General features: G+C 39.4%; 1 protein-coding gene across 2 annotated transcripts in view; it reads left to right on the forward strand.

Moving 5' to 3' along the window:
• The window catches only part of DOCK4 (dedicator of cytokinesis 4), a 474,953-nt gene that overhangs the window by 229,898 nt on the left and 218,310 nt on the right, over positions 1-26,745 (forward strand). For both annotated transcript variants that reach the window (XR_008717856.1, XM_055590348.1), the window contains exons 9-11: positions 17,409-17,490; positions 18,237-18,297; positions 22,305-22,437. Coding sequence is in view for 1 of the 2 variants with exons in the window: in XM_055590348.1 (XP_055446323.1) it covers positions 17,409-17,490; positions 18,237-18,297; positions 22,305-22,437 (276 nt within the window). In the remaining variant the exon portion in view is untranslated. The remainder of the gene's footprint in view (positions 1-17,408; positions 17,491-18,236; positions 18,298-22,304; positions 22,438-26,745) is intronic.

The following is a 26,745-nucleotide window of genomic DNA, read 5'->3' on the forward strand; positions in this document are numbered from 1 at the left end:
AATACGTTTATTCCTTTCATAAGGCAGACAACTGGCTAGAATTTATTCATTTAACTTCTTTCCTCTAAGAATCAAACAGCCAGCATTTTATTAAGCACGTCTGCCAGAATTTGTTTTAAATACTTGAAATATATTGTATGCACTCATTGTATAGGTGAGGAAGTCAGGCACAGAAAGGTCAGGAAACTTGCCTGAGTTTACCAAACTGGTAAGAGGTGAAGCAGAGTGGCAGGCCAGCCATGTGGCCCCAAAGTCTGCCCTCTGGTTGGATCTCCTTGCAGTCCAAGGGACTCTCAAGAGTCTTCTCCAACACCACAGTTCAAAAGTATCAATTCTTCGGCACTCAGCCTTCTTCACAGTCCAACTCTCGTGAAAGATGATGCTGTGAAAGTGCTACACTCAATATGCAAGCAAATTTGGAAAACCCAGCAGTGGCCACAGGACTGGAAAAGGTCAGTTTTCATTCCAATCCCAAAGAAAGGCAATGCCAAAGAATGCTCAAACTACCACACAATTGCACTCATCTCACACGCTAGTAAAGTAATGCTCAAAATTCTCCAAGCCAGGCTTCAGCAATATGTGAACTGTGAACTTCCAGATGTTCAAGCTGGTTTTAGAAAAGGCAGAGGAACCAGAGATCAAATTGCCAACATCCGCTAGATCATGGAAAAAGCTAGAGAGTTCCAGAAAAACATCTATTTCTGCTTTATTGACTATGCCAAAGCCTTTGACTGTGTGGATCACAATAAACTGTGGAAAATTCTGAAAGAGATGGGAATCGCAGACCACCTGACCTGCCTCTTGAGAAACCTGTATGCAGGTCAGGAAGCAACAGTTAGAACTGGACATGGAACAACAGACTGGTCCCAAATAGGAAAAGGAGTACGTCAAGGCTGTATATTGTCACCCTGCTTATTTAACTTCTATGCAGAGTACATCATGAGAAACGCTGGGCTGGAAGAAGCACAAGCTGGAATCAAGATTGCCGGGAGAAATATCAATAACCTCAGATATGCAGATGACACCACCCTTATGGCAGAAAGTGAAGAGGAACTAAAAAGCCTCTTGTTGAAAGTGAAAGAGGAGAGTGAAAAAGTTGGCTTAAAGCTCAACATTCAGAAAACGAAGATCATGGCATCTGGTCCCATCACTTCATGGGAAGTAGATGGGGAAAGAGTGGAAACAGTGTCAGACTTTATTTTTTGGGGCTCCAAAATCACTGCAGATGGTGATTGCAGCCATGAAATTAAAAGACTTTCCTTGGAAGGAAAGTTATGATGAACCTAGATAGCATATTAAGAAGCAAAGACATTACTTTGCCAACAAAGGTCCGTCTAGTCAAGGCTATGGTTTTTCCTGTGGTCATGTATGGAAGTGAGAGTTGGACTGTGAAGAAAGCTGAGCGCCGAAGAATTGATGCTTTTGAACTGTGGTGTTGGAGAAGACTCTTGAGAGTCCCTTGGACTGCAAGGAGATCCAACCAGTCCATTCTGAAGGAGATCAGCCCTGGGATTTCTTTGGAAGGAATGATGCTAAAGCTGAAACTCCAGTACTTTGGCCACCTCATGCGAAGAATTGACTCATTGGAAAAGACTCTGATGCTGGGAGGGATTGGGGGCAGGAGGAGAAGGGGACGACAGAGGATGAGATGATTGGATGGCATCACTGACTCGATGGACATGAGTCTGAGTGAACTCCGGGAGTTGGTGATGGACAGGGAGGCCTGGCATGCTGCGATTCATGGGGTCACAAAAGAGTTGGACAGGACTGACCGACTGAACTGAACTATCTTGCTTTGATATTGATGGCTCCTGATTGATCTGGATGGTGGTTAGTGAAGGCTTGGGTGGCTGTGGCAATTTCTTCAGCTAAGACAGCAGTGAAATTTGCTCTATTTGTTGACTCTCTTTTTTTACATGATTGATCTCTCTACAGCATGCAATGCTGTTTTATAGCCTTTTACCCACAGCAGAGCTTCTTTCCAAAATGGGAGTCAACCCTTTCAAACTCCTCCTTATCAACTACATTTATATCATATTCTAGATCCTTTGTTATCATTTCAACCATCTTCACAGCATCTTCATCAGAAGTGGATTTCATCTCAAGAAACCACTTTTGCTCATCCTTAAGAAGCAACTTCTCATCCATTCAAGGTTTAAATGTGAGATTGTGGCAATTTAGTCACATCTTCAGGCTCCACTTCTAATTCCATTTCTCTTGCTATTGCTACCACATGTACAATTACTGTCTCCACTGAGGTTCTGAATTCCTCAAACTCACCCATAAGGATTGGATCAACTTCTTCCAAGCTCCTGTTAATGTGATTTGGACGTCTTCCCATGAAGCACAAGTGTTCTTAATGGCCTCTTGAATGATGAATCCTTTCAGAAGGCTTTCAGTTGACTTTGCCCATCTGAGCCACCAGGGAAGCCCTATTTACACATTAATATGTCAGTTAATCTACAACAGAGTGTAAGTTACATGGGCCAGTGAAAATGATATAGTCCTTTTGTTGACTATTTCCCATATAAGTTTTGCTACTTTGGTTACTGCTGTATTCTAAGTTTTAGGGCTCATCAGTTACTGTATTTCATTCTTATCAGAGAATATATTTAATATGACCTAAGTGCCACCAGGGCTTCCCTCGTGGCTCAGGTGGTGAAGAATCCGTCCTCAATGTAGGAGACCTAGGTTTGATCCCTGGGTTGGGAAGATCCCCTAGAGAAGGGCAACCCACTCTACTAATCTTGTCTGCAGAATCCCATGGAGAGGAGCCTCGCAGGCTCCTCTCCATGGGATTGCAGAGAGTTGGGCACAACTGAGCAACTAACATTCCTACTACTAAGTGCCGCCAATGGGTTCTCAGCTTATTATAGTTCTGCTTGTCTGTGCAAACTGCTGGCGTGGGCTTTTATTTGAGAAAATAGCAGCAGAGTAGTGCTTCTAAAAAAGCCTTATCCTGGTGATTAAATACAAAAAGTCTTTTCATAGTAATTAAGTTCAAATAAAGTTGACTTTCTCGCTGGTGCCTTACTCACTTACTTGACTGAAGTTTTATGTTTTTTTCTACCATCACACAGTTAACCTCTCCATTTTCATTAAATGCTTCATTTTTGTATGAATTTTATATTGCCTAAAACTAACTTCTTTTTTGGTGTACTCAAGTCTGTCATTTAAGAAAAAGTGGTGAATATTATTGGTGAGGCACAGATTTCTTTTATTTTTAATTGGAGGATAATTGCTTTACACTATGGTGTTGTTTTCTGCCGTACATCAACAGCCTAGAGGTAGATATGTCCCCATCCTCTTGAGCCTCCCTCCTACCTCCCACCCCACCCCTCTAGTTTGACACAGAGCACTGGTTTGAGATCCCTGAGTCATACAGCAAATTCCCCACTTGCTATCTGTTAAATGTATATGTTTCCATGCTACTCTCTCAATTTGTCCCAACCCTCTCCTTCCCCAGCTATGTCCACAAGTCTTCTCTATGTCTGCGTCTGCATTGCTGCCCTGCAAATAGGTTCATCAGTACCATCTTTCTAGATTCCATATATATGTGTTGCTGCTGCTGCTGCTATGTTGCTTCAGTCGTGTCCAACTCTGTGCGACCCCATAAACGGCAGCCGACCAGGCTCCCCTGTCCCTGGGATTCTCCAGGCAAGAATACTGGAGTAGGTTGCCATTTTCTTCTCCAGTGCATGAAAGTGAAAAGTGAAAGTGAAGTCCCTCAGTCATGTCCTACTCTTAGCGACCCTATGGACTACAGCCTACCAGGCTCCTCTGTCCATGGGGTTTTCCAGGCAAGAGTACTAGAGTGGGCTGCCATTGCCTTCTCTGATATATATATGTGTGTGTTAATGTATGATATTTCTTTTTCTCTTTCTAATTTCATTCTGCTTAATAGGCCCTAGTTTCATCCACCTCACTAGAATTGACTCAAATGCTTTCCGTTTTATGGCTGAGTAATATTCCATTATACACACACACACACACACACACACACACACACACACCATAACTTCTTTATCCACTCATCTGTTGATGAACATCTAGGTTGCTTCCATGTCGTAGCTCGCAGATTTTTTTTTTTTACATGACCCAATTCTGGATCATGAAATATATCTGAAATACTCTCCATACTCAAGATGTATATCATGTCTTATAGGTACCGTTCTGTAGTACATAAACGGTCAGACTCTATAGTCAGAGGACCCACCACTGTCATTCAGTAGCTCCATCAGCCTCAGCGAATGAGTTCATGTCTCTTATGGCTGTTATTTGTCTGCTAGTGAGGATAAGAATAGTACTTATCTCATGGAATTGTTTTAGGATTACATGAGTTAATGCATATACTTTTCTTAGACTAATGCTTGATACTGGGTCATTGGTCAGTAATTATAAGCTATGATGATGATGATGTAAAACAAAACAAAAAGCTAGGAAATGCACTTTAACATAACCAGAAATGATATGTGGTATTTGGTCTTGAATTCTTAAAGAAGTCATATATTTTAAGGAATTATTATTAATTTTTAAGGTGTATGTTATTATAGTTGCGTAAGATTTAGAGAGACTAGTAAACATGTGGAATGGCATCCAGGGATATGATTTTTTTTTTTAAATACTTTAACAACAGAAAAAAAAGAAAGAAAAAAGGGAGAAGGAAGAAAGGGAGAAAGAAGGAGAGTAAAGAAAGAAGGAACAAAGAGAAATAGGTGGAGCAGTGTGGCAGAATTGAATGGTGTAAATTTCCTATGATATAAGATCTGTGGGTGCTTGGTTTACCTTTTAGCATATAGTGTGTTTGATCAATGAATTACCTCCTTAAAATTATCAATTTTTTATGCATACAAACAGTAAAGCATTGAAGGCAGTCCTTTTTTTCAGTTTCTTTGAAAGATGATAGATGTATTAATCTGATCTAGCCGTTAACCCCATACATGGCTTGGATTCCATTCTGCTTGGAATAATATTCCTGGGTTCCTATGAACTGACAATAATATTTTTGATATTGTATTTGGCAGAACTTAACAGGAATGTTTTCTGAAGGTCTAGGACATTCAGTATTATAGTAACAAATATATTATAGTAATATTGTCTTTAAAGTGTAAAGTCTGACTCATATATACAAGAAAATAGGCGACTTTTAGAAGATGAATGTTCTGTGAGAGGAAATACCTTATGTGCTTAAGCAAAATCCTATGTCTATATAAGGACCAGGTTCCCAGAAACTCTGAATTAATAGAGGTTTGTCCAAAACAACAAGGTCCTCCTGTATAGCACAGGGAACTAAATTCAGTATACTGTGATAAAGCATAGTGGAAAAGAATATGAAAAAGAATGTATGTATATATATACATATATATATGGATAACCTAGCACTTTGCTTATACAGCAGAAATTAACACATCATAAATCAATTGTATTTCAATAAAATAAATTTTAAAAATAATAATAATAGAGGTTTGTCCTCCCAAAGGTGAGGACTTTCTACAGGTACGTGAATAGCATGTTACCTCTCGCCACGTCCTTGTTCATTCATTCACTTGTCTTACAGTCATAGAAGTAGCAGTGGGATGCCAGTAGCATGAGACGCTGCTGGAGACTCACTGGTGACTTCTGGAGCAGATGGCAGAAGGGATGCAGGACACACGTGAAGAAATTTATTTTGAGAAAGAGGAAGGTTGCTGCTTCTACTAATGTGGGAGGAAGGGAGGGCAGTGAAATGGGTTTCAGATGTTGAAATGGAAAAGAGGGCATGGGTCTGTGGCCTTGACCTTTTATAAGAAAAGTGGAGGAACAAAATGAGCTGCTGTTGGAGAGCAGAAAAGAGAAGGAAAGGGAGTTCAGGGCTGAAAGTGAATTGCACAAACAAGGTCAGTGGCCTTTGAGCAAAAATGTGATAGGAAGTGAGTTACTGATGAATACTTGCCGAGTTCAGGAAGGCCCCTGCAAGAGAGATGTCTGAAATTGGTGGTGACTCCTGGCTCCCGAGTTAGCTACTTTTTGCCAGGTGTGCTCAGGAAAGAGCTATCAGGTGGTAGAGCTGGAGCCTGACACATCACATTTGGATAAAACTGAGAATGGGAATCTAGCATAATGAGGAGAGAATTAAAGAAATTACAACCATAACTTCCAGTTGGTCTCTTCAGAGGCTGACATGATCTAAAAGTCTTTCATTTTTGAGAGAAAATTAAAGAACTCAGGCTTCTTTTGAAAAGACTTATGTACTGGAAAATTTTTTCAAGGCCTTACAGCTGTTGGAGAGAATAGTTATTTAGTCCACTCTTAGAAAAAATGCTAATGTTTTTGTGTCTATATTATAGTACATAACACAGTTAAGAGAGCACATGTGATTTTTTAATTCTTCGAGCACTGTGCTAGAATTTCTCATTTCATACCTCATTTACAACTTACTATAGTGTGATCACACAAATTCAGCATCTATGTTTTTACATAAATTAGGAGCATTTGTTGTTTGGAATGTAGAAGGAGGGTTGGTGTAGATCTCTTTTTATAGTTTTGTGTTATAAAATTAACTGGAAATTGTAACCTCTCCAAAGTAAAGCAGTAATGGAGGGGAAATTTTCTGACTGGCCATGCATGCAGGGAGCATGACTGAGAACAGAAATAGAAGAAGGCGTTCAGAGGTCCTCTTTGGATTGTGGCAACATCAACCATTCCATACGGCCCAGCATGCTTCCTGCTGTGTCTAGACGAGCTGGCACAGATTTCTCTGTGGGTGTCTGTACATCACTGACCCCACAGTGACCTTCCCTCGGGCCTCCTGTTTAAAGGCATGAGTGCTTTCCACTCTCCCACATCTTTTCCATCATTTGATTCTTCCAGCAGGTGCACAAAAATTGAGATTGTTGTCACTTCGAAGTTAATCAGATTCTTTGGTTACATTATGTTGCATACAAAAAAGTATTGCTTTAGAGGTATAATGATGTTAATAGGAGAGATTTTCAGAAATGAGCCAGGAGGAGGATGTAAATTAAAAGAAACAAATAACTATGTTCATGCTGCAAGAACAAGTGATCCACTGTTTTTCTCTGTAGCATTTTAAGAGCCACACAATTCCAGTTATTTCTGAAATTGTAAATTATTATGTTATTATAAGAAAAAGTGACTGGAATTTTAAGGGGTAGAAAACTGAAAACTCATAGACTAAGTGGGTTTAGACTGACTTTCTCATTCCCTTTAGCTCCAGACACTGTGCAGCCTATTTGACTCATGGTACTTTGTGCAATGTTTTAGAAATTGATCAGATTTAACCCACATTCCTGTGTTTTAAAGGATGACCAGATTGGTATTCTTTTCACCAGGATTCTGATCAGCTGTGTCTTTCCTCCTCTGCCCTGTGTCTGCTGCCTAGAGGGAATTCAGATTAATTTAGTTTCCCTAAATTCGCTACCAACTAAATCATGCTTACACAGAGCAACCCACCTTGCCAGGACTTCTTTGCTCTTCACTGACATTTGTTTTGTAAGTGATTCAACACCAACAATAGAATTGTTCATGATATGGCCCTAGTTAGTTCCTTTTTTGAAGGTAAGGATACCCTCTTGTTATCTTTCTGTTCCCAGAACCTTGCAGAATGCCCTACACAGGCTGGGCCTTAATGCAGTTAATGTGTTAGACACTCAGTCGTGCCCGACTCTGTAACCTAATGGACTGCAGCCCACCAGGCTCCTCCATCCTCAGTCCATGAGATTTTCCAGGGAAGGATACTGGAGTGGGTTGCCATTGAAAGTAATTTACAAATCTCTCACTATTGTTGAGGCAAAGTATGAAAAGATCATGTCGTTATTGTCTTAATTTTTGCTGTTTTCCTTCCATTGCAGTGAGGATGTGCTTCTTGATAAGAGAGAGAACTCAAGGTTGAGTGCATCAGAAAAGTCGATCGTTTTCTTTCATGCGCGCTTGTGTGAATCAGAGCTTTGCTCTTAGATATGTCTCTATGGGAGCATTTGCAAAATCTGTTCTAAAAAAAAAAAGTAAATAAAAGCTGGCAGATAAGTTTATAGACTGTCCTCGACTTACAGTGTTTCAATAGGGTTTTTTTGACTTTACAGTGATGAACGTTAAAGCAATGAACATTCACTGGAAACTGTACTTGGGATTTTGATCTTTCCCTGAGCTAGCCATGTGAGCTATAGTACTCTGTTGAAGCTGAGTGGGTTTATCAGGACATAACCCTATAAACTGAGGAAAATCTGTGTATTATCTTCTCCTAAGTACTTCCATTTGGAGATCGTTGACAAAAAAGCTAAACAGAGACTGCATCTTTTTATTTCTGTTGAGCATCAGAGATTACCTGCTATTGTTGTTGAATCACTGATCTTCATTCATTCAGCAAACAACTACTGGTCTCCTTCTCAGAGCCAGGCACTGATCTGGACACTGGGGACACATCAATGAATAAAAAATTTAAAAATTCTTGCCCTCCCAAAACTTACATTCTGTTGTTCTTCGAAAGACTATTAAGCTTGAAGTCAAGAATTATTTTTAAACGCTAGAGTTTCTCTGTCCATGGTAATCAATATGCTGTTTTCATTTTACAAAAAATACTTGTGGTGTCTAGAGCAGTGCTTCCTAAACTTCTCAATGCATTTTCCAACTTATGAACACTGAAGAGCTCTTCAGAAAATAATGTACTTATTCTCATACACATGAATATTTGCATATCAATGTAGAGGCCTTGTAGCTCCCTGGTTAAAAAGAAAAAGCGTTTGACCTTTAGAAAGTCCTATTGCATGCATCATCTAGTTAATAAATAGTATTTAATGATGAAGTATAGTTGATAATTTTTTGATTGTAGTTGATTTACAACATTGTATTAGTTTCAGATGTACAGCAAATTTATTCCGTTATAGACATACATATATTTTTCTCAGATTCTTTTCCATTATAGATTATTATAGTTCCCTGTGCTTTGTAGCAAATCTTTATTATTTATCTATTTTTATATATAGTGGTATACATCTGTTAATCCTATACTCCTAATTTATCCCCCCCTCCCCTATTCCTTTCTCCTTTGGTGACCACCATACATTTTCATTTTTTAAAGTTGTAATGAATATAAAGAATCTGTCAGTATCAGTGAGCTGTTGAAAGGGACATTTGATTTTGGCTTATTTCATTTTAAAACTTAGGACATATTTTTGAGATGATAGATGTATGAAAGACATTTTACTTACTGATTTTGCAGGGCTTGAATTACTTGGATTTTCATTATTTATTCTGTTTTCATAAAGGTTTCCTTTACCTTTGCAAAGAACTGCATGCTTCAACCCAGAGTAGTTATAAAGAGCTCAGGTTTGCTTTACTTTCAAGATTCCTTATTATAGATACTTTGCCTAACAAAGAACCATTGTTAGAAAGGTCAAAATAATTACTGTATATAAATCAGAGCAATTCCTCCCTCACGAAATGTCACAGATACAGTGTTTACCATAATCAAATTAATGAAAATTCCAGGAATAAGCATAAGACATTCTGCCTATAAACAGGCTTTCTTATTTCACAGTCCCTGGTTCTGTTGACCAGATCGCCTCATCACCTACTTTTAGTTACCTCTCTGAGGAACTTTTTTCTAGTGAAATTCTTAATGAGTTCTCTAGAGATAGACACAAGCAAGTATTTTCCTGAGTTGCTCAGTTGCACAGTTAAACTGTTTCTAAGGATTTTACTTGAATTCAACAATGGGATTTTTAGAACATCAACTTTTTAGAACTTATTGCCATTATGGGTTTTGTCCAATCAACAGTTGATCCAAATCTTTTCTTTCATTCATTGGTCTGTATACTGGTCTGCAGCTGGTCTGTACATCACTTATTTGTAACTTTAAACTGCACTCCTTTTTTGAGTTTTACCTTCCTAAAAAGAGTTCTGATTCAACTAGCTTTATACTCTGGAAAAACAAAAACAAAAACAAAAACATGAAATGGTTTTAAGTCATTCTAAGTAGTAAGAAAGAATCAGCTTGATGTTCAGCATTGGCTGTAGTTTAAAAAATTATCTTCCCTTTCATTGTTTAACTAAAGCAAAATCCTTTATTGTCCTTACAAAGCATCCTTTTAGTTAATTGCTTAGTCCTTCAACTTCAAATATTTGTCAAGTGAATCTGGGTTTGAACAGTAATATTAAAAAAGAAAACTCAGAATCTGTCTGCTCTTTACGTAAACTACTGTGGAAATCCTGGTATCAGTGATGCTTCTTGTTTCATTTCCCTTTAGTCAGAAGAGCTCTGACCCATGTGTTGCTTTACTTTTAAAATTAGAAAGCATATTAATAGCTTTTTCTAGGAAGACTTGCTTGAGGTTTTATTTATTGACAAGGAAACACTTTGTTTGCATCCGTCATATGTTGGGAGATGAAAGGGGAGAAGTCATTGACCTGAACATATCAGGCATGTGTTGCCTGTTTCCTGGTGTATGTGATGGTCATAAAGGACAGTCAGCAATTCTGACTCATTAGGGCTTAAGCATTTGGGTCAAAACTGTGGCCGTTAACTGTGACTGTGCTTTTAAACATTCAAGGAGCTTTTACATCCATAGTACAGTAAGTCAGGATCCCTAGGCTGGGACCTGGGCTTTCTACAGCTCCCCAGGGGAATGTTGTGCACACCCATGTTACCAGATGGCCTGGACGAGAGTCCCTTCTTCTGTGCCATGGTGAACACTGAAACTTTTGGTCCAGTGGCCACCCCAGGGCAGCTAGCGCACTTTCCCCTCACTTTGCTAGAGTATCTTGCCTGGTCAGTGACAGTACCAGCTTCTGGTACTGTGACTATTTAGAATGCTCCTTGGGTTGTCCTTTGCCATTGTCCTAGGAAAGAACATAGTAACAGTTTCCTGTGCAGGTTATTGGAAGCAGCTTACAATATTAGTCAATCAGAAAGCATTTGAGAAAATGCCGGATAAACAGTGAAATAGAAGCACGGAGATCAACATCTATCGTATACCATGGCCTTTTGGGGAGAGGCCCTAGAGTCAACTCAGCAGAGCCTTTCCCCTTCCTCTTCTCCTTCCATCTTCTTGCTCTGAATGTTTCCTCCTTGGCTCTTGGCGCATCTCCCTGCATGACTACTCAGTGTACAATAAATAGTAATTTTCCTCACACACAGCACAGTTACATTTAAGATAAGGAACTTGGTTCTTTCAAAGATGCTACATGGGGTATTTTTTTGGTACAGCTGTTTTATAAAATATGCATGCCTGTGTGCTAAGTTGCTTCAGTTGTATCTGACTCTGTGCAACCCCATGGACTGTAGCCTGGCAGGCACCTCTGTCCATGGGATTCTCCAGGCAAGAATACTGGAGTGCACTGCTGTGACCTCCTCCAGGGCTCTTCCCGACCCAGGAATGACACCTGTGTCTCCTGCATCGCAGGTGGATTCTCTACTGCTGAGTCACCAGGGAAGCCCTCTATAAAGTATAAGCACAACAGAACCAGATAGTTCTTTTTCCAGTTTGTGTACCAGAACACAACCATCCAAGTTTTCTCTCTTTTGTTACTGTTGCTTTTGGAGAACATCAATTTATTTCAGTGTTTTAACTGTCCAAAATGATTTTGAAAGTATTCTTTGCAATTTTTGTGGATTAATCAGACTTCAACCTCAATATATTATCATCATAAATTACTGGATAAAGTATATGTTGTGTAACTTTCACAAACATTAAACCACTAGGTAGCTATACATTGTGTAACTTTCACAAACATTTAACTACTAGGCATTCCTAACTCTAGGTACATTGCTTCTTATGAGAGGGGACCTATAGAGTTATAAACAAAAATCCATATAGAGAAATACAAAAATGTCCTTGATGCTGGTCATCCCTAACTATGGGTACATTGCTCTATGAAATCAAATGATTGTCCTAGGAATGCTGTATCGGAGAGCCACTTGATATGATGACTCAGAAAGCTGGGAGGACCCTCCCACATCTGTCCAGAAGGCCTCCAAGACCCTAGGTAGGGCCATTAGAAGGACAGCTGCTTCTGTGTGTTAGAAGGAGGAGTGGGAAGATAGGAGCATCTTATCCTGCTGAGAAGAGAAGCCATTAGGGTCTTCAGATCTCTACTGTGCCACCCACGTTATTTGCATCATTGGTAAGAACTTTTCTACCAACTATGCTGTTGAAATAAACTCCCTAAACACAGATAAGTTTGTGGCTTGCTTTATTTTTGTCTGGCTTCATGCGTTTTTTAATAATTATTTTTTTATTTTATTGTACATATTCACAATAAAAACCCTGGGTTCACATGATATGGTTAGACTTGCTCTTTTTGTGTCTGTTATGAGGTGTTCTGTTCTTATTGAAGATAGCTTTGTGGTTAAGACCTGAGACTTTGGAATCAGACCCTGGAAATTAATTTCCTGGCTCCACCCTTGACTGACCGTGCAACTTTGGCCAACTTACCCATTATCTCCAAGCTCCAGCTTTCTCATTTGTAAAATGGGGATGGGAGGGGCTCCTCCCTTATAGGGTGATTGTGAAACTTAGAGAAAAATCTGTGTAAAGGAAGGGTATGTACACCAGGATGGGGTGTATTTTGAGTTGTACTATTTTTCCCGGGATATCTGGGAATGAATGTGCCCACCGTTACTTCACTATCTTGGTTTTCTCAAATCCTTTTTAGAAGAAGGCACGTTATAAATAAGAAATAATTGTGATTTTTCATTCTTTATTTCCAAAGACACAATTTACTCTTGTTGATTTATCACACAATGATTCATAATGACTCACACAAGGAATTCAGGTGGACACTAAATTTCTCTGGCAGTGAAATTTCCTCTGGGAGCACACAGCACTGTAAGGGGAAGTCAAATGATGATTTTTCTCTGCTGGTAATAATATCAAATCCCATTTCTTCAGTGTTGCTGAAAGTGTTCTATGTGCTAATTCATTGTTTGATGATGACGAAGGAGGCATTCCCATGTGAAAATATGTCACCATAGATACTTCCATTACAATATAGTTGTTATAATAAAGACCTAGAATGTGCATGGTGGACAGAGTTACATGGCATGGACTAAAATCTAGAGTGGTCTTGAAGTTAATTAGGTGACTCTCACATCTGATGGTAAGGTGCCATTGATTGATATGTCCCTGGAGAATTTCATGTATTTCGCTGCCATGAAGTGTAAAAGATGTTATATGGAAGACAGCGAACGTTGCTACCCAATAATTCGTATTTTTTTCCTAAAAGATTGTATTTGTTCTGTCTTTAAATATCTAGAAGGTACCAAATCATTAGCTGATATCTGGGAATGGAAATAGTAAGTATGCACATCTTATAATAGAACACTTTTTTTGCTTTGTTTTTAAACTTTTTATTTTCTTGGAGTATAGCCAATTAACAATATTGTGGTAGTTGCAGGTAGACAGCAAAGGGACTCAGCCATACATATACATGTATCCATTCTCTCCCAACCTCCCCTTCTCTTCCAGGCTGGTAATAGGACACTTTTTAAATTGACAAAGACTAATTTTGTTTTCTGATCAGAGTTGCCACTCTTTGACTCAATGGTTGAAAGTTGAAAATATCTTTGTGGGTGGCCACAAAAGTTTTTGAGAGAATTTTAGAAGATGTGCCATGGTGGAATGTCATTGACTTATTTAGTTTCTTCCCTGGCCTTAAAGGCAGCATATTGGCATTCTCCAAATGTGTGTGAGTGTGTGAAAGCGTGAAAGTGTTTATCACTCAGTCCTGTCTGACTCTTTGTCACCTCCTGTGTCCATGGGGAAACAGTGGAAACAGTGTCAGACTTTATTTTTTTGGGCTCCAAAATCACTGCAGATAGTGACTGCAGCCATGAAATTAAAAGACACTTACTCCTTGGAAGGAAAGTTATGACCAACCTAGATAGCATATTCAAAAACAGAGACATTACTTTGCCAACAAAGGTCCATCTAGCCAAGGCTATGGTTTTTCCTGTGGTCATGCATGGATGTGAGAGTTGGACTGTGAAGAAAGCTGAGCACCAAAGAATTCATGCTTTTGAACTGTGGTGTTGGAGAAGACTCTTGAGAGTCCCTTGGACTGCAAGGAGGTCCAACCGTTCCATTCTGAAGGAGATGAGCCCTGGGATTTCTTTGGAAGGAATGATGCTAAAGCTGAAACTCCAGTACTTTGGCCACCTCATGTGAAGAGTTGACTCATTGGGAAAGACTCTGATGCTGGGAGGGATTGGGGGCAGGAGGAGAAGGGGACGACAGAGGATGAGATGGCTGGATGGCGTCACTGACTCGATGGACGTGAGTCTGGGTGAACTCCGGGAGTTGGTGATGGATAGGGAGGCCTGGCATGCTGCGATTCATGGGGTCGCAGAGTCGGACACGACTGAGTGACTGAACTGAACTGAACTGTGTCCATGGGATTCTCCAGGCAAGAAAACTGGAGAGAGTTACTATGCCCTCCTCCAGGGGATATTCCGGACCCAAAGACTGAACCCACGTCTCTTGCAGATGGGTGACAGGTTCTTTAACACTAATACCACCTGGTGAGCATGTGGGTAGGTATTTATTTGTAATTCAAAGATTCTGAAATGTGTTGCTATAGTTCTTTTTTTTTCTTCTGAAACCATTTGCCAATTAAGTGGTTGCTTTATCACCAAAGCTGAAAGAAATTGAATTTGTATACCAACAACTTGTCACCAGATGAATAAAAAAGATTTTGTTTAATTGACCATAAGAGAGTTTTTCCCCCTCTTAGAAGTCTGTGTTTTAAGAAAATTGCACATGACTTTTTTCTCCGTATTACCCATCTTCAGTCTATTTTTAGACTGAAGGCATGCTTAAGTTAAGGGATATGGCTTAGTAAATATTGATATTCTTTCTGAAACAGGATATGATATAATACTTGCATAATCAGGATTCTGTCTAGACTAGTGAAATTAAAATAGTGACAGGGCAAAAGGAATCCCTGAAATGGAATGCTTTAGAAAACATTTCACCAAAATATTGATAAAATTTGTGGATATAAAATAGTATTTTATATCAACATTAAAGTTAAGGTCTCAATATCTGGAATGCTGTATTGACTTTTGTAATTAATATTATTGTTATTTATCATTTTGACTGATCCTTCAGAAGATAAAGTGACATTTGTTTCAAATGTTTTCGTCTGGATAAAGAGGAGTCTCAAACATAAATGCACCTCAAAAATATAGAATAGAGCATGCTGCCTATAATCAGAAGAGGGGAAAATGATCACACTGCTTTCATTTTGGGCTAAATTATAATCAATAAATACGTCAGTAGATGCTGACCAAGAAGCAAAACCAAATATTGGTCTTAAACTTCAAGAGTTTTGACCAACTAAAACCAAATACTTAAATCTTTCTGAAGCTTCACATTTGTTTAGTAAAATGTATTTCCAAAATCACTTTTCTAAGAATACTTCATTAAAAAAATTACGAAAGAACACTTTAAACCAGGGATGGCTTTGAAACCTACTAAATCAAGTTTAGCCCAGAAAGAGTATGGAGAGAGTTAGGACCAGGCTTCACTGAGTCAGTGGGTGTCCCTTACAGATAAATGACTTCTTCTGTATCTCAATGTTCTGTAAATATGCTCAGTTATTCTATGAAGCAGAGAAAGAATTTATTTTATAGCATTCAAATGAAGGTAGGTATTATGTGGCATAGAATTCCTACTCAGTCACACATCAGCTCTGTGATCTTGGACAAAACTATTTACTATTTCTTAGTTTTCCCAACTATAAAATGACATAATAAGAGTACCAACTTCCCAAGGGCATTGCGAGGATAAAAGGGGTTAATCCATGTAAAGTCCTTAGCAGAGTGCCCATTCTCAAATAGACAATAGTATTTTCTTAAAGAAATAGTATTACCTAGTGTATGATTATTTTAAAGTGTAATTCATGTTTCCCCAAGATGAATTTTTGTACATTTCCTTTTAGTACATCTTAAATTTGAAATAATAGTGAATATTCTTCCACTCTGAGGTGAGCTTGCAGTCCTTTGCTATGAATTATAGTAAATGACAATTGAATAAGATTAATTTAACTCTGCAGTCTTGGTAGAATCTGTCATTTCCAGCCTCTGCCTCAGAATTATATGGGAACTTTGTATGCTTCATTTGAGAATCCTTGCAGCAAGTTATATTTTCCTCATCAGATCTCATCAGCCACTGCTCTGTGGAATAACAGATAGGTAATAGGTGCAGGAAGTGACCCCATAGACATGTGTATTGCTTGCCCTTTGTTGTGTGGAAGATCAGGGATAGGCATTAAAAAAGGGCAGGGTGAGCCAGGTAGTTGAATCTGTTAAATATATCTGCCTTGATTTAGATGGCAAAAGAATAAAAATGTTCCAAAACAGCCATAAATTTAAAACCATATGCTTCCTTAGAGATCTGATTATGGTTCTCATTTCTCCCCCTATGGGGAGAAGGGAGAGTTTGGAAGACAGCGCCATTATTTATGGCAAGAACCAAGTGATGAATATGCATGGAGACTTGGAAGGGTCTGAGCCTTCCTAATGCCTTACTCTCCCTTTCTCTGCTTGACCCCTAGACTGAAGGAAGCTACTGACCAAGGCTAGCCATTTGCTAATTTCACATTTTGGAGATTTTAGCTGTGTGTTCTCTGCCTGAGGCAGCCAGCCATTTGATTCTATACTGGGCACCAGGATATTAAAATTCAGAAGCTTGTGGTAGCTGATACACTAATGTGGGGGCAGAGGTGATACTTATTTTATTTTATTTTTTAATATAAATATTGTAACACATTACCTTGAAATGACTTGAATTAGTGGCTGATCAGCAGCATTATTTGTATTTAAATCCAGGTGTTGCTGCAATTTGAATTGCAAGTTCTGCAGGCATTGTGAGGTCTTCTATTCCTTTGTGGACCAAAGAATATTCAGGTTTCACTACCTGGTCTCTCTTTTTGTGTTTTGGATTAGGTTTATAAGAGCATAAAATACTAAGCCTTCTAATGGATTGTTAGCACTCGGAATAATGTTCATGTATGATGTGAAGTAAATACTGTGATGCAAAGCATGAAAAATAATCTTAGGTACAAATACACAGAACATGTTAAGTCAGATTTTTTCCTTTTAGTGTCCTTGTTCCTACTTTTTAAAGTAATAGTGATGATTTCATGGATATGGAAACTTTATAAAAGTTAATTTTTTTGTTTGTTTGCATATGTATGTTTTCTGCTTTTGCACATTCTGCTTTGCCAGCTTTGTCAGAAGTGAAGCAAATGTTTACTGTCTTGGGTACTCTTCTAATTTGTATACACAGTTTTGATATCAGTGAAAAGCCTAAAAAATTTTGAGTTTAACCTTTAGGACAAAGAGCAGCTAGAAAGGTGATGAGTCCTTAAATATTAATTAATTCTAAAAATATTCAACTTCTTTTCTCTTGTAGCGAGAGATTTTTCTTGAGGCTAAATAGAAACGGGCTTCCCAAAGCCCCAGATAAACCAGAACGACACTGCTCTCTCTTCGTGGTAAGTGGATCTTGTTTTATCAAGGAGGCAGATTCTTTCTTAAGTACTTTATCTTATTTAAGAGACGTAAGTTATTATGAGAGAACATAGTAGATTTGCTGAAACTTTGTAAATAACACACAAATTACAGTGAAAGTGGTATGAAAGTGTTAGTTGCTCAGTGGTGTCTGACTCTTTGCCTGTCAGGCTCCACTGTCCATGGGATTTCCTAGGCAAGAATACTGGAGTAGGTTGCCATTTGCTCCTCCAGGGGATCCTCCAGACACAAGGATCAAACCCGGATCTCCTGCATTGCGGGAGATTGTTTGCTGTCTGAGCCACCAGGGAAGAGTGTAAATTACAATAATGCCCTGAAATCTGAATGCCAGCTTTCACAGTCACACCTTTGTCCCTTCAGTGTGTATGAGAGCCTGTTCTTTATGGCTGAAGCCCAGTGTGACAGGGCTCAGAGTGGCACGTGGTATTTAGTATGTATTTAAGAAATATTTAAAGAATGAGTGAGCTGAAGACTGAAAAAAGGATGGGTTTTCTTTTTTAAGTCTTATTTGACATCTGTAGGCTTACAGTAAAGTTGATCACAGTGGTATTTTTAGAACAGGATTTGAATTATGTGCTTCTGCTCCAAAAAATCCAAGAATGCTCATATTTGTCTTTCTTCTGTTATTTGTTAAAACAATGTGCTATCCCTTCAAGTGTTTCTGCCTAAAGGATGAGTTCTACAATGACCAGACTTTGTTTTTTGGTAGGATTTGGGTAGCAGCGAGCTCAGAAAGGACATCTATATCACTGTGCACATCATCCGAATCGGTAGGTGTGACACGTGGTGTGATAGGAGCATGACGGGGAGAATTGCCGAGAGGTTTCTGTGTACTTGTGATTTATGTGCTGTCTGGATCAAAAAGAAGTCCAAGCAAGATCTGAATCCCATATTCGCAGAATTTGGGATTCTGGTCTCCCCAGACTCTCACACCGCCATAAATAGAGTTTGTTCTCTCTCCATATAAGTCATTAGTTAGTTTGCTGCATTTCATTTTGTTTTATTGGACTTTCTAAAAATATTGGATTCATACACTTGGTATTTGTCTACTCAAATTCTAATTTCTGTTAACAGCATACATTAAACTTTTAGGAGCTGGATTTTCTACACATTTATGAAAACTTTACACCAACTGGCATTTCCCAAAGTGTGGAAGGCTGCAGAACATTATTACACAAGGTGCTAGAAGAAAAAGACTATGGAAAATTGAATGCTGTATATGTATTTTTTACTTGTATAATTTCATCAGCTTATTAAAGAGTTTTGAGAAATCCTACAGGGAAGAATAAAATTGCTTCTCTAACTTTATTGACCCTAGCTCTCTCCAGATTTGATTTGACTGTGGAAACACTTATATAATGTAACACTTACTAACCTCTTGCAGAACACACTTTCAGTGTTCTATGATGCCCTTGCATATCAAAGCCAAAATATGGTCACTAGGTTTACGCATGTAAGACCTCTAAAAGCAGGCATTTTATGGCAGAGGAAATACATGGTGGAACCTAAGTCATTTCTCTAGGAAAGCTAACCAACTGATACTGAGAACTGGCTTCTCCTTCCTCACTGTTACACGACTTGCTGAGGAAAACTTCTGCAGAATAGTGATATCTCACCATGCAGTCCCGCATGGTGATTTTTTTTTTTTATGGTTTTTTATTTTATACACACGATGACCCCATTTTGCATTGAGAGAGACTATAAAACGTTGTTTCAACAAAGATTTTCTAAGCATTTTTTCCTCATAAAAGTCTGTTCTGAAAAACCCATTTAATTTTATCTTCTTTTCATATTTGAGGGGCAGTAGAAATAAATAAATAAGTAAACTGTCTTTGGTTTTGTTTTAATTTTCTTTTTATACATGAGTATGGGGTGTAGAAATTGGAAAAAGTCTTTAAAACTGGCAAAGTTGTAATGTATGTTTCTGTGTGTTTATGAGATAGAGCCTCTGTTTGTGCCCAGGATGGCAGGGGTGCAGTTTATGGAATTCTTTTTGGTCTTTAAAAAATTTATTCAAATTTGTCACAGCAATTGTTAATGTAAAATGTGATTTTGGATATCTTCATGTAAACATGGATACAATTTGAACATAATCTTCTACAAGGTTGAGATAAAAAGTAAACCACTTTAGCTTTCAGAACTTTTAGAAAAGTATCTACAGGCTTTTGGTGGTAGAAAATGATCACATGTCTTGCTTGCCCATGGGCTGGGTATCTCTGTCCTTCACTCCCAGGATACCGCTGAGGAAACGACTGCATAATATTACCCATCACTGGGCTGCCTTTCAAATACCTGGCATTTGATTAGTGGCTGTATATTTTACTAAGCTATTTATGATCATTAAGTCATCAGAATGAATGTTGAATCCTAAATTACCTACCTTCCTTCCCTAAGCTTTGATCGAATTAATTCTATATTGACATTACTGCAAAAACTTGCCTGATGATCAGTCCAGTAATAATGAAGGTAAGAAACTCAGAAAAGTTAAGATTTAATCTGCTTCAGTGAAATAAAGGAGTGGAAGATCCTTGTCTATCAGGGGCAAGTAGAAAAATTATTCTAGAAAGAGTAAGAACTTTTTCTAGATTATTCCTTGTATAGACTTAATAAGAAAAGGGCACACTGACCTGCACTGGCTGCCGAGAGCTGGAGTAACAGCACCTGCCCTGGAATTTGAGGCCTCGTCTTTGATCGGAAAGAAGGGGAGGAAATAAAGATAAATAGTTTCCCCACACTAGATTCATAAATAACTGCATGATTTCTATTTAGCAATGATTGGTTCAACTTGCAACAAAACAGATAATGGCCATTCATAACTATAAAGGGCAGGCCTGAACAGAAATACTTATATTGCTTATTTATCAGCCCAACAAACTTAGCTGGTCTTTTACCACATTTGTTTATACCCACTACACAAGTTTTCATAATTTTAGGTATATTTATCCCTTTTTTATCATGAACAATCATTATAGGCTTTCACCATAAAACTTAAGCATCTCTAATGTATTTTCTACCATAGGGAATACCCATTCCTCTTACCAGTATATTTGTAATTATTGAAACTATTTGCATATTACCCAACCAGAAGCCCTAGCTATATGACTAACAGCTAACAGCTAATATTACAGCTGGACACCTCCTAATTCATGTAATTGGAGGAACAACCTTTGCCCTAATAATTGTTAGTCCTACTACAGCCTGCATTACATTTATTGTCCTTGCTTTGCTTACTATTCTTGAATTCCCAGTAGTCAGGTTTACGTACTCACCCTGCTAATAAGCCTGTACCTACGTGAGCCCCTGTGCTGCCTGTATGTGCTCTCAGTTGTAGCTGACTCTGCAACCCCATGGACTGCAGCCCGCCAGGCTCCTCTGCCCATGGGAGTCTCCAGGCAAGAATACTGGAGTGGGTTGCCATTTCCTCCTCCTGGGGATCTTTCCGACCCAGGGATCGTACCCACATTTCTTGCGTCTCCTACATTAGCAGGTGAATTCTTTACCACTGCACCACCTGGGAAACCCTGTACCTATATGGTAATACCTAATGACTCTCCAAACCCATGCATGTCACATAGTAAACACCGGCCCCTGATCTCAGAGGAGTCCTCTCAACTCTCTTTATAGTGTTGAGTCTAGTACATGATTTCATTGTAAATCAGCATTCTTATTATCCTTAGGCCTGTTAATCAATATATTAGTAATATATCAATAAAAATGAAACATCATCCAAGAAAGTACATTTCAAGGCTGTCACACATTAATTATTGAAAAGGGACTTCAAAAGGGAAAAATCCTTTTCATTATTTCGGAAGTCCTCTTCTTTTTTTTGTTTTTTTTTTCCTGTGGTTTTTACCACCATTAAGTGGTATTCCAGCTTCTATTTATAAATATTACTCTGAAGTTGATATATCAGAGGGGCAATTTTCCTTTATTACTGAAGAATGAAAGCCAAATTGAATACTGCCATTCCTTCCTATTTTTCTATTTAGCATTGGATTTGGAAAGTACTAGAGCCATGCAGACATGCTGTAGGAGGACTTCAGTCAGATGGAAACAACGTACAGATCTGTTCCCTAGCATCTGGAAACAGACTGGCAGACTTTTTTCATTATTTCTCCTCACGTTAGCTTGTTATGTTACAGCTCCAGTGTGCTTTTTGCTTTCAGTTTTCAAAATAACCCGTTGGTAATTAAATGCAACAATAAATTAAAACAGTATCTCAACCACAGATTTTGAAATGCCTAACAATTTAAACAAGTAGAAACCATGTCAGAGATAAAAAAGGATCCCTGGAGATCTCAGCCTGCGTACTGAGTTGGGAAAACATGCTCATTTGCTCACCTGTGCTTACTTGCTATACCGTCAGGTAATCTCAAATCACTTCTTTTCAGAGGTGAAATGTTTGAAATCACTTTTTGAAATATGGAGAATCTTACAAGTAGAAAATGAAATAGGCACCCCTACTGCCTTTTTGGATGCGATTCTCCTGGGGTGCCTTCATGAATGCTTCGGGAAGGGTACCCACACCTGGGCTCAGCTTCAGTCTTCATGTTTTATAGGTAACAGCCAATGGCCAGAGTTTGCACTGCATGCCCAGGGTCACACAACTATGTGGTCTGAGGGGAGAGTTCAGAACGGAGGCAACGGTTGCTCCAAATCTGTGTCTTTACACCACCCGTTACATTTCATATGGCTTATGTTAGAGCTGTATGTGTCTCGTCTTAAGCTGGATTAATCAAATGGCTCCTTGAACGAGGTGTGCTTTTTAATTGAACAGGTCGAATGGGGGCAGGAGAAAAAAAGAATGCCTGCAGTGTCCAGTACCGGCGACCCTTTGGCTGTGCAGTTCTTAGCATTGCTGACCTGCTGACTGGAGAGACGAAAGATGACCTCATCCTGAAAGTGTACATGTAAGAAGCTTGCACATGATGTGGGCTGGGGTGGGCATGGGGGTACATGGGGATCTTATGTGGTGAATCCTGCTTTCTGTGGGTAATGGAAGAGCCAGGGATGCACAGAGTTTAAGCCATTCCTCAAAAACTTAATCATCTCTAGGCCTACTACAATTGAGCCTACAAATCGTCATTTGCCTTTTGGAGGATTATGAAATTGAGAACCAAAAAGAATAGATAGCTTACCCACTGGATGGACCATCCCCTGCATAGAATACCTCCCAAGAATTTAAAACCTGTTATATCTTTACCCTCAGAAAGTTCATTTGTTCTTGGAAAATGGAAATAGTTTTTAACATAAATTAATTATAATTAAGAAAAAGGAAGTTCGGATTGGGTGATTCCCCTCTTACTTTATGTATTATTAGTTTATTATGTGGTGGCTTCGTCGCTAAGTCATATCTGATGCTTTGCAACCCCATGGACTACATTCTGCCAGGGTCCTCTGTCCATGAGATTTCCCAGGCAAGAATACTGGAGTGGGTTGCCATTTCCTCCTTCAGGGGATCTTCTCAAAGATGGAACCCAGGTCTCCTGCATAGCAGGAGGATTCTTTACTGACTGAGTCACCAGGGAAGCCCATTTGTGGCCTTCCCTAACAAAGCACCATAAACAGGGAGGCTTAAGCCACAGACATTTATGGTCTCACTGTAATGGAAGCCACAGTTCCCAGATCACAGTGTTGGCTATGCTGATTCTTTCTGAGGGCTGTGAGGGGGATTCTGTTCCCTGCTTCTCTCTCCCGGTTTCTGATGTCCTGTAGATGCATGACCTGATGTATGCCTTCATCATACATGACTTTCTCCAGGTGTGTGTATCTGTTTCTGTAACCACATTTCCCCTTTTTATATGGGCCTAGTTAGTTATACTGGGTTAGGACCCACCCTAAACAGCCTAATTTTAACTTGATTATCTGTGTAAAAACCCTATTTCCAAATAAGATCCTCAGAACGTGGTTTATGCATCTTTTGAGGGTCAGTGGCAGCAGATACAGTTCAGTTTGAACATTCCACGAAGAAAATCCACTTAATGTACTCCACATCCTAAGTTTTTAAAAAGGCACATGGTTTTCGATTGCCCTTCCCTGAGCACCTGCCCACAGTTCTGACAATGGAGGGATGACGCACAGTGACATCCTCAGAGCAGATGCACTGGGGGATGGGGGATCTGGGATCCGCATTCCTGATTTGACGACCACACTGCTGACCTCCTCTGTGAGTGAGCTTGCTTTTGTTATCTGTTCCGGCTGTTGCAGTGTGTGCCAATGGTTTTTCCATATGCAGAGGGGACCCACGTGGCCCACTACCTGTGGGATGTATACCTCAGGTTGCTTTTTGGACAACAGCTGCAGGATTTCTTGGATTTATCCATCTTCTACCCAGAGGCCCTGGGACCTGCACCACATGTTTGCTGATCAGTTGACAAAGATTCACTTACAGGCTGTGGTTTAGGACTAGAAACTCTCTTTGTCTCTATTAAGAGTGATAAAATCTGTGACCTTGATATTAAACTTGAAAACTTTTGGTAATACTACTGGGTAGTAAAGCATGCTGCTCTTTTATCCCATCAGTTCAGTCAGTTCAGTTCAGTCATTCAGTCGTGTCTGACTCTTTGCGACCCCATGAATTGCAGCACGCCAGGCCTCCCTGTCCATTACCAACCCCCAGAGTTCACTCAAACTCATGTCCATCGAGTCAGTGATGCCTGCCATACCATGGTAGAGCTTAAATCCAGTATAATCCCCTTTCTAAATTTTACTGGTGATTGTGAAACATAGTTTAATTGCAACAATACTAATGATAATAGCCACCATTTACTTTGTGCTTACTGTGTGCAAGGAACCATGTTAATAAGCACTTTGCATGTGTCATGTCACTTTATTTTCATGACAAACTCATGAAGCAGATGCTGTTGGCTTTGTTTTCCACATAAGGGGACAGAGAGGCTAAATAGCACCCCAAATCACCTGACTAATCAGAACAGGAACCAGCTGTGAAGTCAGCACTGCCTAACTCAGAACCTGAGCTCTCATGTTACCAGGTCGTACGTTTCAGGGTGTTATTTCACACCACCGTCTAGTGATGTGACAATGATGCTGTTAGGTGACCTTGCTTTTTAAGAAAAACTAAAATTTCTCACAAATGCAATCTCTTTGTTTCTTTGAGTGATCTTTCTAGGTATGCATAGGAAATGTTAGATTTATCTTGTCAGTGGGAAAACTGGGGGACCTGGAGTTGCTTGCATCCCTCTTGATTATGCAACCAGCCAAGGAAGACCCATGAATTCCAGTTCTGTGGGAGATACTCATTCTCCTAAAATTAAGTTGTACTGCTTTTTGTAGTTATTGTCTGTTTTTTCATAAATATCAAATAAGGTTTGGGGTTATTCTTGATGCAAGAGAGATCCCTTAAAAATTACAGATCAGCAGTTTATGAATCCATTCCAGGATGAAAGCTAGGCAGTCAAAACAGTTATTGTAGATGAAAAAGAAGCTAGACTTTATTAAAACATTTTAGAGGAGTGACTGTTAGAAACAATTTGGAAGAAATTTCTATTTGTTAAGGTGACCAAATCCTTAGACCAAACTGGAACTCAAACAGAGAATAGCAAGAAATACCTCGTCTGAGCCTGGAAGATACTTCAGTCACATACTTTAGGAGCTTTTATTTTATTTGGAGTTTTGTAGGTTAAAAGCATGAATTCTAGAGTCCCTTAACTATTTAATAGGAAGCAAGCTATCTTTCTTCCTTCCCCACTGAGCTGAACTAAGAAAACTAGGAGCAAGGGCTACTAAGTGGCAATTTGGTATCTTACAGCTGGACAAGTGGAATGGTTTTATTTCACCTTAATTTTCCAGCCTTCTCAGTGTCAGTGTGGAGAAGGCAATGGCACCCCACTCCAGTACTCCTGCCTGGAAAATCCCATGGACGGAGGAGCCTGGTAGGCTGCAGTCCATGGGGTCGCTAAGAGTCGGACACGACTGAGCGACTTCACTTTCACTTTTCACTTTTCATGCATTGGAGAAGGAAATGGCAACTCACTCCAATGTTCTTGCCTGGAGAATCCCAGGGACGGGTGGGCTGCCGTCTATGGGGTCGCACAGAGTCAGACACGACTGAAGCGACTTAGCAGCAGCAGCAGCAGCAGTGTCAGTGCTCTTATTTGCTATCCTACCATTAACTGGTTCAAAAATAACCTCCATCCAGTTCATCCTGGAAAAGCTTATGGCGGTGAAATAAATAAATATGTAAGCACATTGTGAATTATTGGCTACAGATGAGATCACAAGGAGGAAGTCACTATAGGGTGGAATATTTTGATTGATAGTTATAGAATCTTTGATTGTCAGGACCCTTGGGAGGGAGCCTTTGTTGCTAGTGAAAGATAGTAGTGAATTTACAAACGCATTCAGATGAGGGAGGGTCTCCCCAGCCTAACTGGGGCAGTCTCAGCAGTAAGAATAGAGCAGACCCAGATATAACAAATCATCAGGAGTAAGAGTCAGAGGGATATCCATTCAGTCATTCATGTAGCCAGTATTTTCTTTAAGCACCTACAGTGTTCAAAGTACTGAGGGGAACACAGGTATCTACCAGCCCAGATCCAGTTCTCAAGAATCTTCAGAGTCTCCTAGGTGAACTCTAGCATGAGCTGGTGAAAGACAAGAGCTGAAAGACTAAGGTCAGATGGCTGTCAGAGTGAGAGATGGAGAAACGCCTTTTGGCCTAGAAGTAGAAAGTCTGGAAGAGTTACCTTAATTACCCTTCAGTAAATCCCACCAGGTTTTTGCCAGTGCAAGTTGTGTTAACCTCAGTTGCATTTTGATGCTAGCCAACTTGGTCATGATATAATAGGTGGAGATTCAATAACGAGAAATAACATTTACTGAGCGTTTACTTTATGCAGGGATTATCCTAAACCCAAGCTTGTTCAGTGTTCTAGTATATTACCCCCATTTCACAAACGAACAGATCAAGGCACAGAATAAGTAACTCACCCAAAGAACATAGCTCAGTTAACAGTGAGGATCCAAATCCAGGGAGTCAGGATCTTAGCCTGTACTTCCTTCCACTGCATGCATTGTTCTCTGAGCTTCTCATAACCTGAATTGTTCATCTCAGCCACTTCATGAAGTAGTTGGTCATGCATTACCAGATACGGTCATTCCTGCCTATCTTGGGGCAGCTAAGCCAAGCCATGTTCTCTGTGTTGAGAACTGCAGGGAGGTTTAAGGAAGTACATTATAGTGGTTATATGAAAAGGGGC

This window comes from Bubalus kerabau, chromosome 8 (genome assembly GCF_029407905.1).
Source record: "Bubalus kerabau isolate K-KA32 ecotype Philippines breed swamp buffalo chromosome 8, PCC_UOA_SB_1v2, whole genome shotgun sequence".
NCBI classification, from domain to species: Eukaryota; Metazoa; Chordata; class Mammalia; order Artiodactyla; family Bovidae; genus Bubalus; species Bubalus kerabau.